Source organism: Lynx canadensis, chromosome C2 (assembly GCF_007474595.2).
Source record: "Lynx canadensis isolate LIC74 chromosome C2, mLynCan4.pri.v2, whole genome shotgun sequence".
Classification (NCBI taxonomy): Eukaryota; Metazoa; Chordata; class Mammalia; order Carnivora; family Felidae; genus Lynx; species Lynx canadensis.
The window spans coordinates 69,852,700-69,868,853 of NC_044311.2; the positions used below are offsets into that span (position 1 = coordinate 69,852,700).

Genomic DNA, 16,154 nt, shown 5'->3' on the forward strand with positions numbered 1-16,154 from the left:
TTTGATTTTAATTCAGCTTTCGAAGAGGCGCTGGCTTGCCAGGTGGTTCTCATTTTTTCTAAACTCTTTCAGCTCTAATGAAAAAAGATGTCCAAAAAAGTCGTTATTTCAGCATTTATGTGTAACATGTTTATGACCCTATTGATGAGGGAGTCACGTGTTCCTAATGCTGATTCCGATGTTGACACTGACACCCAGGCCCTGGGAGAGAAGAAAAAGGCACAACCTTTCAGAATGCGTGTGTATTTGTTCTTAAAAGGGAAGAAAAACCAAAACAAAACATAGCGTGTTCTTGATTGGGAATAAATTGTTGACGTAAGACAAATGTTGTATATGAATACCCTTAAAAAATAATCTTAACTAACATTTATTGCTTGCTAATACTTTTAGTTTTCATAAGCTAGGTTTTCTTTGGGTTACATGTTAACCAACATATTAAAACTCATGAAAAAGGGAATAAAAGACTTGATCTAGAGGTAAAGGGGTCTATGAAGTCAAGTTCAGCTCCATGGAGTGGGATGGGTGTCAATTAGTCACTTACCTTTGGGAAATGAAACAAATAAATGGTTATTTTTCATTTATATTAAGTAACAGGACAATTAAAAGCCACCAGGCAGTTTTCCTTTGGAAAACTTGGCTGTATGAACCTTCTCCCCAGACTTGCCTCATTGGCGGAAGGCAGCTGGGTGACTGCAGTTTCTCGTCTTCCAGGTGCTTCCATGCCCCATCACCCACTGTCCTTCATCATCTTCCTCGGGCCACTCTTTCTCAATCTAGGTCACTTCCACCTTTCACGCCTCCTTCAAGAGATTTCCAAAGCTGATTGCTCAACGGTGCATGCATATCCTCAGGAGACACAAGTGTTACTACTTGGAAAGCCAGCCCTCTCTGTGTGCTCAAACACTTTACAGGGTAGTGAGCAAGCCCAGAGAGGGCAGGCTCTGCAGGTCGTGTCCACACGGCTTCCTTTAAACTACTAAGATGCGTCTAAGATCTATGCCTGGTGCGTGAAAGAGCTAATCCTATTCCACAGTGCTGTCTGCCTTTCTTTCTTTTTCTTTCTTTCTTCTTTCTTTCTTTCTTTCTTTCCTTTTTAAATTTTTAATGTTTATTTTTGAGAGAGAGAAAGGGTGTGCACGAGTGAATGGGGGAGGAGCAGAGAGAGAGAGGGAGACACAGAATCTGAAGCAGGCTCCAGGCTCTGAGCTGTCAGTTCAGATGGGGACTCGAACTCATGAACCGCTAAATCATGACCTGAGCCAAAGTCGGACGCTTAACCAACAGAGCCACCCAGGCACCCCTGTCTGTCTGCCTTTCTTAATGCATACATATTAAAATGACTTGGCAAGAGAGACTGTTGTGAAGGTGGGGGCCCCTGAGCCTCCGTGTCCTTCTTTGTAGACGGGGATTCCGATCAATGGGGTGGATGTGAAGATTCAGTGTGTATGTGAAAGTGCCAGTTACTGAGTAAGTGTCAATAACTATGAGTTCCTTTTCCTTCCTCCCTCTGATAAGTATTCCAACCCCCAGTTATTTCTCCAGGGCAAGTGAGTGGAAAGTAGGTATGGAGTCTTTATGTGTCACAGTGTTGCTACCCAATGCCCTGCTGCATAAGGTCCTTGCTAGACTCATCATTGATATGGAAGTCATATTAGAAAATAACTTGAGAAAGTAACAGTTTTCTAAGAATGCTTGGCCTACACTGGCTATTGTATCCTTTAGAAAAAGAACCCTAAAGCTAGAATTATGGACGTGACCCTTTTCGTCTCTTTGAGAAATAGGATAGTTTCTGGAAGAAGCAGCACAGAGCATAAAAACTGCCCTGGACCCAGAATTGTAAAATGTGTTTTAGAACTGGTCTGGATCCAGCTTTCAATATGTGCCGCCTTGGTCTGTTCTCTTCATACGCAAAACTATCCAGAGGTAGCCCAGCCATGTGCATCCTGGGGCACCTGCTTCCTGCCGATCACAGCCTGGTGCGGGCCGTTCCCTGCGGGAGCCGTGGCCAGAGCCAACTTCAGTTGCTCCCTTTGCTCTGTTCTGACTGAGAATGGCTCCATCCTCATTTACAGAACCTCTTCCTAACCCCAGGCCCGAGAATCCTGCCTGCCCTTCCTCAGCGAACAGCCACAGAGTCGTTGGGAGAAAACTCAGAGGTGGCTGGTTTCCTGATATTCTGCATTTATAGGAGAGCTTCGGTCCTCCCCACACTGAATAGCAAGCATCTTGAAAACCCTATCTCCCAGGCTCCCCTGCTCACATCATTTGGAAGCAAGGGATTCTTCGCCAGAATCTCCAGGTTCCTAGCTCTGCCATCCAGGAATGACTTTCAGAGAGTATTTCTTTAGCACAGCCCAGATGGAAATGGTTGTCTACTCCTGAATTTACACAAAAAGATAATTCTGTACTCCCTTGGCATTACTAAAATAATTTTTTAAAAGTGTACTTACAGCTATTTCAGGCCCCTGTATGTGATAATCGTGCAAAGGCCCTTGTGAATAGAAGTAGAGTGTACTTATTTGATAATCACCTGGAGAAACTTTCCCACCCACCTTGTCATCCTTCCATGTCTGCTTACCTCTTGCTTATCTTCAGGCGTCAATTCTAACGCCCCCTTCCTCAGGGAGGACTTCCCTGACCCCCTGGACCAGGTTTACTTTTGCAGCAATTACCTTAATTAATATTAAAGACTTATTTGTGTCAAAGAAGCAGAAACAAGGCTCCAGAATCATACACCTAATGTTAGAATCTTGGCTCTGTCTCTTACTCGCTTTGTGGCCCTGGGCAATTTATTGAGCTTTTCTGTCTCTGTCTTAGGCTGCTTGGGCTGCTGTAACAGAATACCACAGACTGGGCGGCTTACAAACAACAAACATTTATTGCTAGTGGCTCTGGAGGCTGCAAGTGCAAGATCAGGGTCTGGCATGGTGAGGTTTAGGGGAGGGCTCTCCCCTGGGTGGCACATTGCCCACTTCTGGCTGTGTCCTTCCAGGGTGGAAGGAGCAAGGGAGCTCTCTGGGGTCTCTCTTATAAGGGCACTAATCCCCTTTCTGAAGACTCCACTGTCATGATCGAATCCCAAAGCCTCCACCTCCTAATACCATCCACTGGGAGTTAGGATTTGAACATGTGAATTTTGAGGGAGAAACAAGCATTCAGTCTGTAGCAACGGTCATTTCTCTATGCAGTGGTGACTCCCTATTATATGTCATAGAAGACCAAACTCTCCAGCCTGGCTCAGATCCCAGACAAATAGTTAAATAAAGGATGATATGAGTTTAATTTAAAAAAATGTTCATTTACCAGTAGGGATAGTTTTTTCTTTTAAAGAATTTGGCATTATGAGTGTACGATGGCCTGAATTCTCACCGGACATTCTCTTTCTTTTTTCTACTCATATTAATGAGCAACACTTCATTATTTAAAAAAAAATTTTTTAATGTTTATTTATTTTTGAGAGAGAGAGAGAGAGAGCGCGAGCAAGCATGAGTGGGGGTGGGGCAGAGAGAAAGAGGGAGACTGAAGCAGGCCCTAGGCTCTGAGCTGTCAGCATAGAGCCTGACATGGGGCTTGAACTCACGAGCCGTGAGATCATGACCTGAGCGGAAGTCAGACACTTAACCAGCTGAGTCACCCAGGCACCCCCAAGCAACACTGTAATTTTTGCCGTATTTTCCTCCTATTTGTTTTGTGTGCCAGGTTTTACCTTCTACATCTTTGGAAATTAACTTTGTTATTAGCTATTACCTTCTTTAGTTAGGTTTCCAGGCCTTTTAAAATAGAATTGTTTCTGCTTTCCTTTTTCCTTTTCTGGACTCCTGTTGCTCTTCCTGGTAAGAGCTCGTGAGCCCAATATACCATCTGCCCCCTCCTTCTATTTTAGCTAGCACAAATCTTTTATAGACTCCCAGCCTCAACATGTTAGAGTTGAATGGGACCTTCAGGAATCAAGGCCGGCCCCATCATTCTGTAAATGAGAAAATTGAGCCTCAAAAAGGGAAGCAATTAGCCACCAAGTGCAGCTAGTTAGGGGAGAGGCTCCTCATCACAGCACTGGACCCCCCCCCCCCCCCCCCCCCCCCCCGCAGCACGGGGCTGCAATAGGCTATAAACCCATTGCTGTGCATGGACATCATTCAACCTTTTCAATTTCTTTACCACATCATGAACTCTCTTCTACTAGACACCATTAACATTTCCTTTAAGAAATCTGAGACCAGCCCAACCGGGTTTTCCTGCTTTCCTTGTCTTCTTTTCCTTTACTTAGGGAATGTGTTCAGGGTGCTCTTTGGGTCTGATGTGGGTCCGTAGACCCGAATTGTTTGGTAAAGTCAGGCTGATACTCAGCTAGAAAATAACCAAACCATGTTGCACACTGCTCTGCTCAGATAGTTAGCAATGATGCCCCAAATTCCCAGGCTGGACAGAAACACTGAGATCCAACAGTTGGCCTTTCTGGATTGAATTTCAGATAGTCCTTCCCTGGGCCATTCTCTCAAGGATTGCTTTGACAGTTAAGTGAGAGAAGAAAAGGGACAACATTACTGATTTTAAACAAAAGATAGATTAAAAGCATCGTATATTTTAGCAGACCAATTCACACAAATGGAGTAGGTTTGCAAATAGAATTAACTAATTGAAGTGGATATGAGACATTTATGAACTTTGTATCAGAGCATGCTATGGTATAAAAGATGAACCTACTTTTCAGGCAAGTTACATATTTCAGCCTTGAGAAGGGTTATCCATCCCCTCCCCTCCCCCACCAGGACCACACAGTGGCTGATTCAGAAGGGGCAGGTGATCCTTAGCTTACTACACAATGTACAAAGAAGACATCACATTTATTAATCAACTGAAAATAATCGCTCATAACATGCCATTAAAAAAAACAAAAACAAATGAAACACCAAGGAAGAAGAGAACTTTGTGTTCAAAGCAGAAGATATTGTACAAGTCATAGATTGCTAAATTTATGCAGTAGCCATTTTTAAAAATTATCTAAATGTCACAACACAAACACTATGTCCCAGCAGAAAATAATCTTTTCCCCATGCAAAGCGTGGCGTCATCTCTGAAGTTCCCTGCTATTAGAGGCACTTGCCAATGTTGTGGGCCAATTAAAAACTTTGGGCATATTGATCGTAACGCTATAATTTTTTGTTTGTTTTTATTTGCTTTAGTTATAATAAAGCAGAATTAAGTGACAGTTGTGCCAATACAGGCAGATTAATCAATAGCTGTGTGCTCATTAGCTCCGGTTAGGAAGCTTCTAGCAACGGTGACTATTGTCTCTCCGACTTCTATTTCACCCCTTCTTTCTGTTGTGGAGCAAACCTCTGATTATACATGATGCTATGCATCGCAAAAGAAGCGTGGTACTATTTAAATATTATAAATAATATATAAATTAAAATTTTTAAATATTCATTTTTGAGAGATGGAGAGTGAGCGGGGGAGGGGCAGAGAGAGAGGGAGACACAGAATCTGAAGCAGGCTCCAGGCTCTGAGCTGTCAGCACAGAGCCCAACGCGGGGCTTGAACCCACGAACCGTGAGATCTGAGGCGAAGTCAGACACTCAACTGACTGAGCCACCCAGGTGCCCCAATAATAAATAATATTATTTGTGCCTTATAGAATATGTGTAGTTTCAAAGATAAGTATTCTTGAAGTATAAAACAGCACTACAGTTTTGCTACAGCAGAGTGAGAGGGGAAACGTAAGTTTGATGTACGATGCCAGATGCCAAGGGGCAAAATTCCAAGCTCTCTTATAATCCAGTTGACACATACAGTATTTATTACAGAGCAGTGGGAGTTCATTATTTCATCAATAGGCTGAGAGATAGGAAGATTTGTTTTTCTTTTTGGGTGAACGACTGGTTTATAATAACAGAATTCTGTATCAGGTGTGGATCAACCCTTTCTTTTTATAATTCCAGTTAGTGAAATAAACAAGGTGCCAGAACAAGGTGATGAACAGTGTGGCATGAGCATGCCCTTTAAATGGCTTCCAACAGTGGTTTAGCTAGTTGAGACTATAACGCAAACATTGAAAAGGCTACCTTTGTCAGATTTCTTGTTCTTACGTGGCCAGAATTTACAGCAATGGGAAAGGAAAATTAGGGCAGCTAAAAGGGGTGGTCTATTGCTTTTTTTTTAAAAGTAGAGTTCTTTTTAAGCTTATTTATTTATTTTGAGAGAGAGAGAGAGAGAGAGAGAGAGAGAGAGAGAGAGCAAGTGCAAACAGGGGAGGAGCAGAGAAAAGGAGAGAGAGAATCCCAAGCAGCCTCTGCACGGTCAGCGCAGAACCTGATGCAGAGCCTGAACCCACAAACTGTGAGATTGTGACCCAAGCTGAAGTCAAGAACCAAATGCTGAACTGACTGAGCCATCCAGGCACCCCTTTTCAGAGTAGTTTTTAACACTTTTTTCCGTATTACCCGAATAATTTGTACTTGACTAGCTGCAACCTTGCCTCCTCCAACGGAAGTAATGTGTACAAATTCAGTGATGCTCTTGTACCTTCAGGATCTCCCAGTAAGCAGGGGTGGTATTTGAAATATCTAACTAGTAGGATAGAGATTCTGACCAATTGGATTGGACCCTGGCTGGGATGCTTTGTCTGCAGGCTGAATGTAAGCCCTGCCAGATGGCTTCTGTTGAGATAATTTGGGATTTGTGGGGGACTATCCATGGCTAATGGTTTGGAGTATTCATCTCTGGGCCCTCCCACTTTGTGGGAGATGTTTAGATAATTCAGATCTGTGGATTACTCCAAGGTTGCATATCCATTCCTGTATATGTTTTTGTTGTGGGTTTAAAAAGCATGGGCAGCATGGCATGTTGGTAAGAGTTTTGGATTAAATGACCAAAAAAATCTGTATTAATGTAATGTCCCAACTCTGCTACTTAACCAACTGCATGAACACAGATAATACACATGATCTCATGCTTACCTATAGAATGAGGGTACTGGACGAAAACTCCCATCTGTTCCATAGTTCATTTATTTATTTATTTTTAATTATTTTTTTTCAACATTTATTTATTTTTTTTTGGGACAGAGAGAGACAGAGCATGAACGGGGGAGGGGCAGAGAGAGAGGGAGACACAGAATCGGAAACAGGCTCCAGGCTCTGAGCCATCAGCCCAGAGCCTGACGCGGGCCTCGAACTCACGGACCGCGAGATCGTGACCTGGCTGAAGTCGGACGCTTAACCGACTGCGCCCCCCAGGCGCCCCCCATAGTTCATTTAGACTTAACACTCATGCCTGCTCACAGACCATTAATACAAAAAACAAAACAAAACAAAACAAAACAAAACAAAACAAAAAAACCTTGCAGCTTTCTGAATTGTGGAAGTGCATAGTCTCCTCTCAGTGGAAATTTGCAACTGTTATGCAGCTTCACCCCAGAGATGTGACTTTCTCCTACCTTCACGAGGTCCATATTTTTGGTACTTGAGTACTATGAAGTGAAAAAATGCTGTCGGTGCAGTTCTGTCTTACAGTCTTCAATATCATGTCACATGAAATTGGCATGGTTTCTTAAATGGAAAACATTGCATACCTGGGCTCCAGTCTATACCTCCGAAGGAGAAATGTCACCCCTGCAGGAAGTGTGGAAGCCACTATGGTGGAGCGAGTTATCTGCTTTATGTGCTGCCAGTCTCACTCTGCAGATTGTAAAAGAGGAATAAGTAGACTAATTTTGTCACTTTCCATGCATCTCTTTCATTACTACAAGGAGGGGTGAGCAAAGACTTCCATTAATGCCTCTGGCTCAGCTGCCGTGCTGGCCATCAATAATCCTCTACCCTGCCCCTTCCTGCCACTGCATTTTATTGAGGGTTAAAAATGTCTATTTCCTAAAAATTGTGGCAAGAAGGAAGCATTGTTCCCGCCTTCCTCACATGTGGGTAGGTAGACAGGGTTTGCTTGCCAAATCCAAATCTTTGTGTGGGGTAAATTACTCCTTACGCTGATCATAAAATAAGCATCTGACATTTCCTGCAAATACTCTATTTCTTCCTACAGAATTAACCTGCCAAAAACATTGTGTTTACAATCTAAATATTTGGATTATAAGCCAAAAGGGTGGGGGAGTCTGTCGTCCTCCATATTTTGCACCGTGATGTGTCCAATAAATGTTAATTATGATAATAATAAATAATCAAAAAATAACATGTTGAGGGGGGAAGTGTGAGGAGTCAGGAACGGTAAATTGCATTAGTTATGAGAATTGTTAACAGGGAAAAATATGAAAAGATGCTGCCTCACTGCCCATCCTGCTGCAGACATTTTCCTAATTTTAGGATCTAGAGACACATGGGAATGTTGTGCAAACTGACTCAAGGGCTCAGGCTGGAATGACAGTCAGAAGGTGTGATGTTTCCTAACGGGCGTTGTGTTTGGTCCAGGGGCAGGTTGAAATCTCAGAGCACCATCCCTGGAATCGGAAGACTTGTGTTCAGATCTGAGCTCCAACAATTCCAAGTGACTTTTCCAAGCCCCTGTCCCTATCTCACCACAGGGCTAGTGAAGGTCTTGTCAGGGCTTTTCTGAGTGTTCGATGAGATCGTGCATGAAAGCACTGGTGCACACTGGACACAGTAAATAGTCAAGAAGTGTCACTGTGATGGTGATGATCCCTGGAATCTCCTTCCTTTAATTGGCGGCTGCCCTGGGCCCGACCCAATGCTCAGGACACAATGCCCTGGGCATGCCTTCTGTCGCGCTTTCCCTCCTGCAGAGGGATGCCTGCTTCTGGCCTGGACCATATGTCTCTTTTTTGGAGATAGCATCAGTTTCAAATATTCTGACCTGTTGTCTCCACAAATCAGTAAAATAACTGAGACATTGCAGTAACTGATAAATAGTAACTGGATGTCTTTGAGCAGTAATACAATAAAAATAGATACGTCGCAGAAATTGAGTCACTGGCTGAAGGAATTCAGGGATTGATGAGGACACGTGTGCATGCTAGCCCATATTCAGTTCACTTATGTGTATGTATGTGCTGTTTCTTCGTTGTAAAGTTGGAGAATTTCATGCTTCTAAAATCCTGTCAGTTGGGGCTGATGCAAAGGTGACAGAGTGCCATGGTGGGAGGAGAAGGACACGGTGAATTTCCCAAGTACTACTGAAAGTAGTTAGGCCATTTAAAATGAATTCAAAAGTGTGTCAGAGGGTCAGAAGTATTTCCTTTAAAATTTCTATTTTATTTTCACATTAAAATAAATAACGGATGGCCAAAATTCAGTTGGATAAGACATTTTGTAAGAAATCATAAAATCATATCAGATTTAATTTCAGAAACTGTGTCTAGAGTTTTGACTTGAAATTATGGTTAACGTAATTGTTATATGATAATCAAAATTCCTGGAGCAGAAGACTTTGTCAATACCGAAGACGTCCAAAGGAAGGTGCAATGTATTTATTTCTGAAATGATGGCCACAGAGCATACATGAGTCATGTTCAAAAGAAGGATAATGGAGCTGCATTCACAAGCCTGTGACTAATTGCAAAAAGCCTTGGAAAGCTGCTTAAAATTCTTTGCTTTGTTGATAGTGTTTTGTTTTTTTTTTTTCATTTAAAAATTATCCCATTTGCAAAACTGTCCCAGGGCACATGCTCAAATTATAATTGTTATTATTTTAAATGATTATCTATTTTGAGAGACAGAGTGTGTGTAAGTGAGTGGGGGAGGGGCGGGGGAGAGGGAGAGAGAGAATCCCAAGTAGGCTGCATGCTCAGTGCAGAGCCTGACATGGGGTTTGATCCCATGACCATGGGATCATGACCTTAGCCAAAATCAAGAGTTGGATGTTTGACTGAGCCACCCAGGTGCTCCTCAAATTATTTAATACATCATTTACATGGCAAATGACCTAGAGTAACAACTAAATAAAATTACGAGCAAATCCTCACCGTAGTATCAACCTACTGCACAAGATTAACGAGGATAAACAGAAGATGCTGAACCTGGGGATCTCCTTCTTGGCTTTGTGTTCATACATGGTGATAAAGGTCAGATATACTCAGGATTTTGAATTATGACACCCCTCTCGGGGTGGAGATAGAAATTTCACTAATAATGATTGAAAGTAATGATCTTCGGGGGCGCCCGGGTGTCTCAGCTGGTTACGCATCTGACTTTGGCTCAGGCCATGATATCACAGCTTGTGAGTTTGAGCCCTGCGTCAGGCTCTGTGCTGATAGCTCAGAGCTTGGAGCCTGTTTCAGATTCTTTGTCTCCCTCTCTCTCTGCCTCTCCCTTGCTTGCACTCTGTCTCTCCCTCTGTCAAAAATAAATTAAAACAACATACAAAAAAAAAAAAAAAAAGAGTAACCATTTTCAGTAGTAACAGAAGGGACTGGCTGGTCTATACATATGTGGTTGTGATTTGGAATCCTGTGAAGGTAGCCAGAGTGCTTTCTTTGGGTGTGTTCACAGTGTAGGACCATGGCATCTGGTAGCTTAACCCACGCTGCCTGCATTTCATCATCCGAAGAACTGATGTGTTGATAGGATTGTGGCGGGCAGAGGACTGAGAAGGGGCAGACAGGGCTGGTTGCAATGTGAGCATTCGGGGGTGTGGGCCGCATTAGACTGTGGCTGTGTGCAGAACCAACAGGTAAGATACTCTGACTAGTTCCCCTTGTTGTGATTTCATGTTTAAAAATTTTTTTTAAACATTTATTCATTTTTGAGAGACAGAGAGAGACAGAGCATGAGTGGGGAAGGGGCAGAGAGAGGGAGACACAGAATCCGAAGTAGGCTCCAGGCTCTGAGCTGTCAGCACAGAGCCCGATGTGGGGCTCGAACTCACAAACTGTGAGATCATGAATGACCTGAGCCGAAGTCAGACGCTTAACGGACGCTTAACCCAGGTGCCCCATGTGATTTCATGTTTGACAAGCACTTCCTGACTATAAAAAAGTTGCCTATTTAGGTTTTCAAACAGGAGAATCTGTACCAACAACCAATATTTGGCATGTCTAATTGTCTTGGCAGTTATAGTTCTCAATGTAAACTCATTAACTGCCTAGGTGAGGGGGAGAATGAAGTGACTTATTCTGTGCCAAGGAGAAGCAGAGTGAAAAACAGGCTTTAGAGGGCTTTGGAATCCCAGGCTTGTTCTATCATGGACCCATATGTACTTCCATTGGCCTCTAGAAACCTGACAAAGCATAGATACATCTTACATCATCTGGCTTCTTGGTGTGCACTTATGTAAGTATATGAGCTCGTGCATGTGTGCATGCTGGGAGAGAATCCCCTACCCCTTCTCTCCAGCAGTTGCCCCTTCTCTTCAGGTCTTTTGAAGCAGGCCTAGTTTCCATGGATGGAATACCGTGCAAAAAGTGGCCTATTAAGCCAAGGAGTGGGTCATAAGAGTCCAAAGCATGCTTCAAGCATCAATCACTGTGTTCACTTTACGCTGTGATCTAATTCCTGGAAGACCTGGCATCTTCCAGGGGGATTGATTGTAGATCCTAGTTATATTCTTTTATTTTTATTTATTTATTTTTTTAAAGGTTTTTATTTATTTAGAGAGAGCGCACGAGTTGGGGATAGGTCAGAAAGAGAGAGGGGGAGAGAGAATTTCAAGCAGGTTCTGTGCTGTCAGCACAGAGCCCTATGTGGGCTCAAACTCACGAACTGTGAGTTAGTGACCTGAGCCGAAATCAAGAGGTAGATGTTTGACTAAGCTACCTAGGCACCCCTAGTTATATTCTTTTAACACAATAACTTACTTATGAGGACAAAATCTATTTTCTTACTGGAACAAAAAGCTGTAAACCGAATAAAACCAAAGCCTCCATAGCCACTGCCATTTTAGATCCTAGATCTACAGATTTTGGAGAGTTATTGAACCATAGGCTTTCTAGTTAGAAAGGACCTTTCTAGTTAAAAGGGACCCTTAAAAGGGACGCTCTACTTCAAATGAGAACAAAAAGAAATACATTTATATCACAACCCAGTTTATATACACATATATACAGACACATGTACACACACATGTAACTGAAATAAAAACTTAATGTAGTAACAGTTTGCTTACCACATGGCGTGTGTGCGGATGTTTTCTAATCTATTTTATGAAAAATATTCCTGGCCACTAACCCTCTAAATTGGTTTTACAATCGGTAATGGAGTATGTGTTTATGTGCGCGGGCGAGTGTGCATGTGTGTGACTTTGCTGCGTTCAACCCTTATCCTCTGCTTGAGTCCCATCTCTTAATTCTTTTCTTCTCCCAATTGTAGGAGCAGTGACCTGATGGGAGTTATCTAGCTTATCTGTCACGGAACTGGGGTGTTATGATGACTCATGTGGGACAAACATTAAGGAAGGAAGGAGGGAAGGAAGGCTGGCATGAAAACAGAGAAATGGAGTCAGTGCCCGAGGGCAGAAACCGGTGTGGTCGGCAGTCACGCAGCCTCGGGCAGAGTGAGGAAGAATGTTTTCAGCATCCTCAGAGGTCTTCGATGCTGTCAGTTTTCTGCGTGTCTTTGAGCTCCAATTCTCTCACCCTGGGCACAGCAAGGCCCTCTGAGGGAAACTAATGCTGCTGCCTAAATGTTATGGCTGATATCATGGTGCGTGTTCACCCCCAGGGTCATATTATTTCTGATTTAATCATAATAATAATAGAAATAGCAGTGATAATAAAAATAATAATAATCTCCATGATTTATTGGGTGATTAGTATGTACTGGCACGTGATGTACTTTATCTTATTCAATTTTTGCTCAGATCCTCTTAAGTAGGCCCTATTCACTCCATTTTACAAAGGAGGCGATGGACGCTTGCAGAGATTTGATGATTGGCCAATGTCACACCACTAGTACGTGGCAAAGCTAGGATTTGAACTTCCATCTGCACGATCCAGCGTGTCTGCTCAACCACAAGACGTTTGTTTTATGGAACTGGCCGGAAGACTTTTAGATCTGAGGGAGTGCCTTCCCTAGGGAGTTGTATCTCCCTCTCTTTTCAAAATTCCTGTGTTTTCTGAAACCGATTTATATTATCTTGTTATTCCAGAGACCTGCAGAGAAGCCAGGCGAAAGATAGTAACCTTTCTCTTAAAAAATGTTTTTTGAAGATAATAGGGAAAGTATAACAATGTCTAAATTGAAAGCACTCATATTTCTATTTGCATGCCACCTGGATACAAGCTAATGTTAATGGGCCCCAAATCCATGCATTGTAAGTGTGTCTGCACTTCTATTTTCAGAAGATATTATTTAAGAAAACTCTTAAGTAAATCAAAGTGTAAACAAAATCTAGCTTTCATATTGTAAAATGCAGAATGGGAAATAAAAACCTAATTGTGAAAGGCAGACATTTATTTACTTAGTACGACATTATAATCACTGTGATTTAGACCAGGGGCTTTACTTAAATGAGAACAAAACCTCGGGAATATAAGTCCAACTCTTTAATTTGCTAATTACATTTCCCAGTGATAGAATGAGGCTTATCATCTGTGTGGGTGGTGTTTTATTATGTTATTTTATTAATATGTGAAGAAGAGGCTATAAAAATGGTGCAATGTTCCTACTTAATACACAGATATTTTAAGCCTGAAGTTAGTAATTATGAATAAAATTAAAATCCATTGCACATTAGTTATAGAAAATAATATACAAACTTAATTATATCTTCTAGGTAGCAGTTAATTCTATTCCATACTATTCATCATTAGAGAAATTAAGTATTTGACAAAGAGGTTAATTTGAAAAAGAAAGATAGATAGTAGAATTAGAGACATTCAGAGCTGGGTGGAGTATCTTATAGGTACTATAGTTGTTTTATGAATAGGGGAATCCGGGTGGGGAGAGCTTGGGGAAGTGACGCAGTGAGGCAGTGGAAAACCTTCTCGGAGAAACCAGTGTCTCCTTATGTCCAGGCTGGTGAACTCCTCCAGAATTGTTGTTCAACCGATCCATTATCTTGGGCAGACTCTGGATGCTTGAGCAAATGGGCCTCAATAGTAACAATCAAGAGACTGCAAAGCAAACTCACAAACTCACAAACTCACAAGTCCTTCATAATAGAGTCAGAAAAAAAGTACTTTCAGGGCGCCTGGGTGGCTCAGTAGCTTAAGCGTGTCTCTCTCTCTCTCTGTCTCTCTTTTTTTTTTTTTTTTTTTTTTTTTACTTAGGACTGTTGTATTTAAATTTTGGCATTAGTCATTAGATCAAGCACATTAGAAAAATCATGATCTGTGATTTTGTTTTTAATTATCTTAAGCCTTATCACATAATTTACAAATTTGTACTGATGATATATCTCCTCTACTTTAACCCTTCTAACGAGTTAGCAAAAGCACCATTACCAATCATACATATGGTAATTCCACAGTTGTATTTTTGAATAGCTGTTTAGAAGACAATCCTGAATTATAACTTAGTAAAGAATTCACAAGCCAAATCTGTTGCTATAACTTATCACATCGAATTTTAAAAGCATCTGACCTTACAGATCATCTATAAAATGTGAGACGTGTTAATATTCTTTATTTAATATTATACATAAACCACACTAAAATGCCTTTCATTAAGCAAAAGGCAACATTTTAGATGCGGGGAATTTTAATTAAATTGGTGTAGTTAAGACTAAAAAGATAAAGTGGACATTGCCAGCTTATCTTCAGCCCTTGCCTTTAACAGGCTAACAAACACAACTTGAAACACAGCTGAGTCTTGCTGTTCTGATACAGTGAAGGGATTTCCTCAGTATTTAAATATATTAATATAACCAGTTATATAAATCTAAATATAAAACCGATCTCCTGTAAGTTTAGAGATGGCATTTACCATCTCTGTGAAAAGCTCAACATCTAATCAACTCCAATCATATTTTTCAAAGGGGAAAACAGTGACAGCACTTGCTGAACCAGAATTACTATCAAAGTTCAAAAAGCAAATCATATTCATTTAACCACAAGCCAATCTTATTTAAATCAGTACTGTCCAAAAGAAATATTCTCTCAGCCATTTATGATCTGAATTCTGGTGTCTGAGATCAATTTAGATACGGTACACATAAAAAAAGTTATGAGACATTTTTGTTTTGTAATAAATAAGGCAACGGCCAACTATTGCTCCTTAGTAGCTTTTTTGAGATAAGCTATCAAGCCTGCTCTTTCCCCTGCCTTTTAATGCCAGCGAAGATCATTTTTGTTCCAGGGATGTACTTCTTGGGATTCTCCAAATACTCCATCAGTGTCTCCTCTCCCCAGGTGATGCCATTGTTCTTGTTGGCATCTGTGTAAGAAAATCCAGGGGCTTGACCTGTCTTTCGCCCAAATAAACCATGGAGATTTGGCCCAGTCTTATGCTTGCCTCCCTTTCCCGCAGTATGGCACTGGGCACACTTCTGAACAAAAATCTCCTTGCCCTTCTCAACATCACCCATTTTTAAATCGCTCTTTGGTTGCACGTGAAGCGAAGGTGCCTGCTCCCAAGCCCGACGTCCAGCTCTTTCAAGCGCCTGACTCTTGATTTTGGCTCAGGTTACGATCTCACGGTTCATGGGATGGAGCCCCACTTGCAGTGACAGCGTAGGGCCTGCTTGAGATTTTCTCTCTCCTTTGCTTTCTGCCCCTCCCCCACTCCTGCTTGCTCTGTCTCACAATAATAAACATTAAAAAAAGAAAAAAATTTTCATCAGTGTTTCAGTTTACATGTCCTCTGGCACTACACAAATATATTTAGGGAACCAAGAGGAGTTTCCTATGCAACACTCACAGTAATGCCTGTTAATCCCATGAATTAATGGTGAAAGGATCGCTGACTTCAGGACGGCTTGGCAATAAGCACCATTAAGCACCCAGACTCTTTGTAGTTATGCATACCAGCCTGGAGTAAAAATAAGGTTCTCTCCAGTTGATGACCTTTCCGTGAATAAACAGAATCTCTGACAGTGAGCCACGGCACATGGTTCTCGAGGCACATGGGCCACTTGTTTTTGAAATAGAGTGACATGCTGAAAGCCTCAGGGAAAAATAGCACTTAAAACATAAAAACATAGCAATTCCTATTGAGCAATCCATCCCTATTCTCGTACGGGAGCCGGAACCATATGTGTTAATGGCCTACAGCGTGCGCCTGGAGTCATGATAGATGAATATTGAATAC

The 16,154-nt window shown here is 41.8% G+C and overlaps 1 protein-coding gene across 1 annotated transcript; it reads right to left on the reverse strand.

The window, feature by feature from the left end:
- Window positions 1-15,147: 15,147 nt before the first annotated feature.
- On the reverse strand, window positions 15,148-15,471 carry LOC115523585 (cytochrome c-like). Its single transcript, XM_032594813.1, has one exon. It carries the CDS (start codon window positions 15,430-15,432, stop codon window positions 15,148-15,150), a length of 285 nt encoding a protein of 94 aa, XP_032450704.1. The 5' UTR covers window positions 15,433-15,471.
- Between the last annotated feature and the right edge of the window lie 683 nt (window positions 15,472-16,154).

Coding starts and splice junctions, on each gene's coding strand:
- LOC115523585 (XM_032594813.1), bottom strand. CDS start 15,432: ATGGGTGATGTTGAGAAGGGCAAGGAGATTTTTGTTCAGAAGTGTGCC.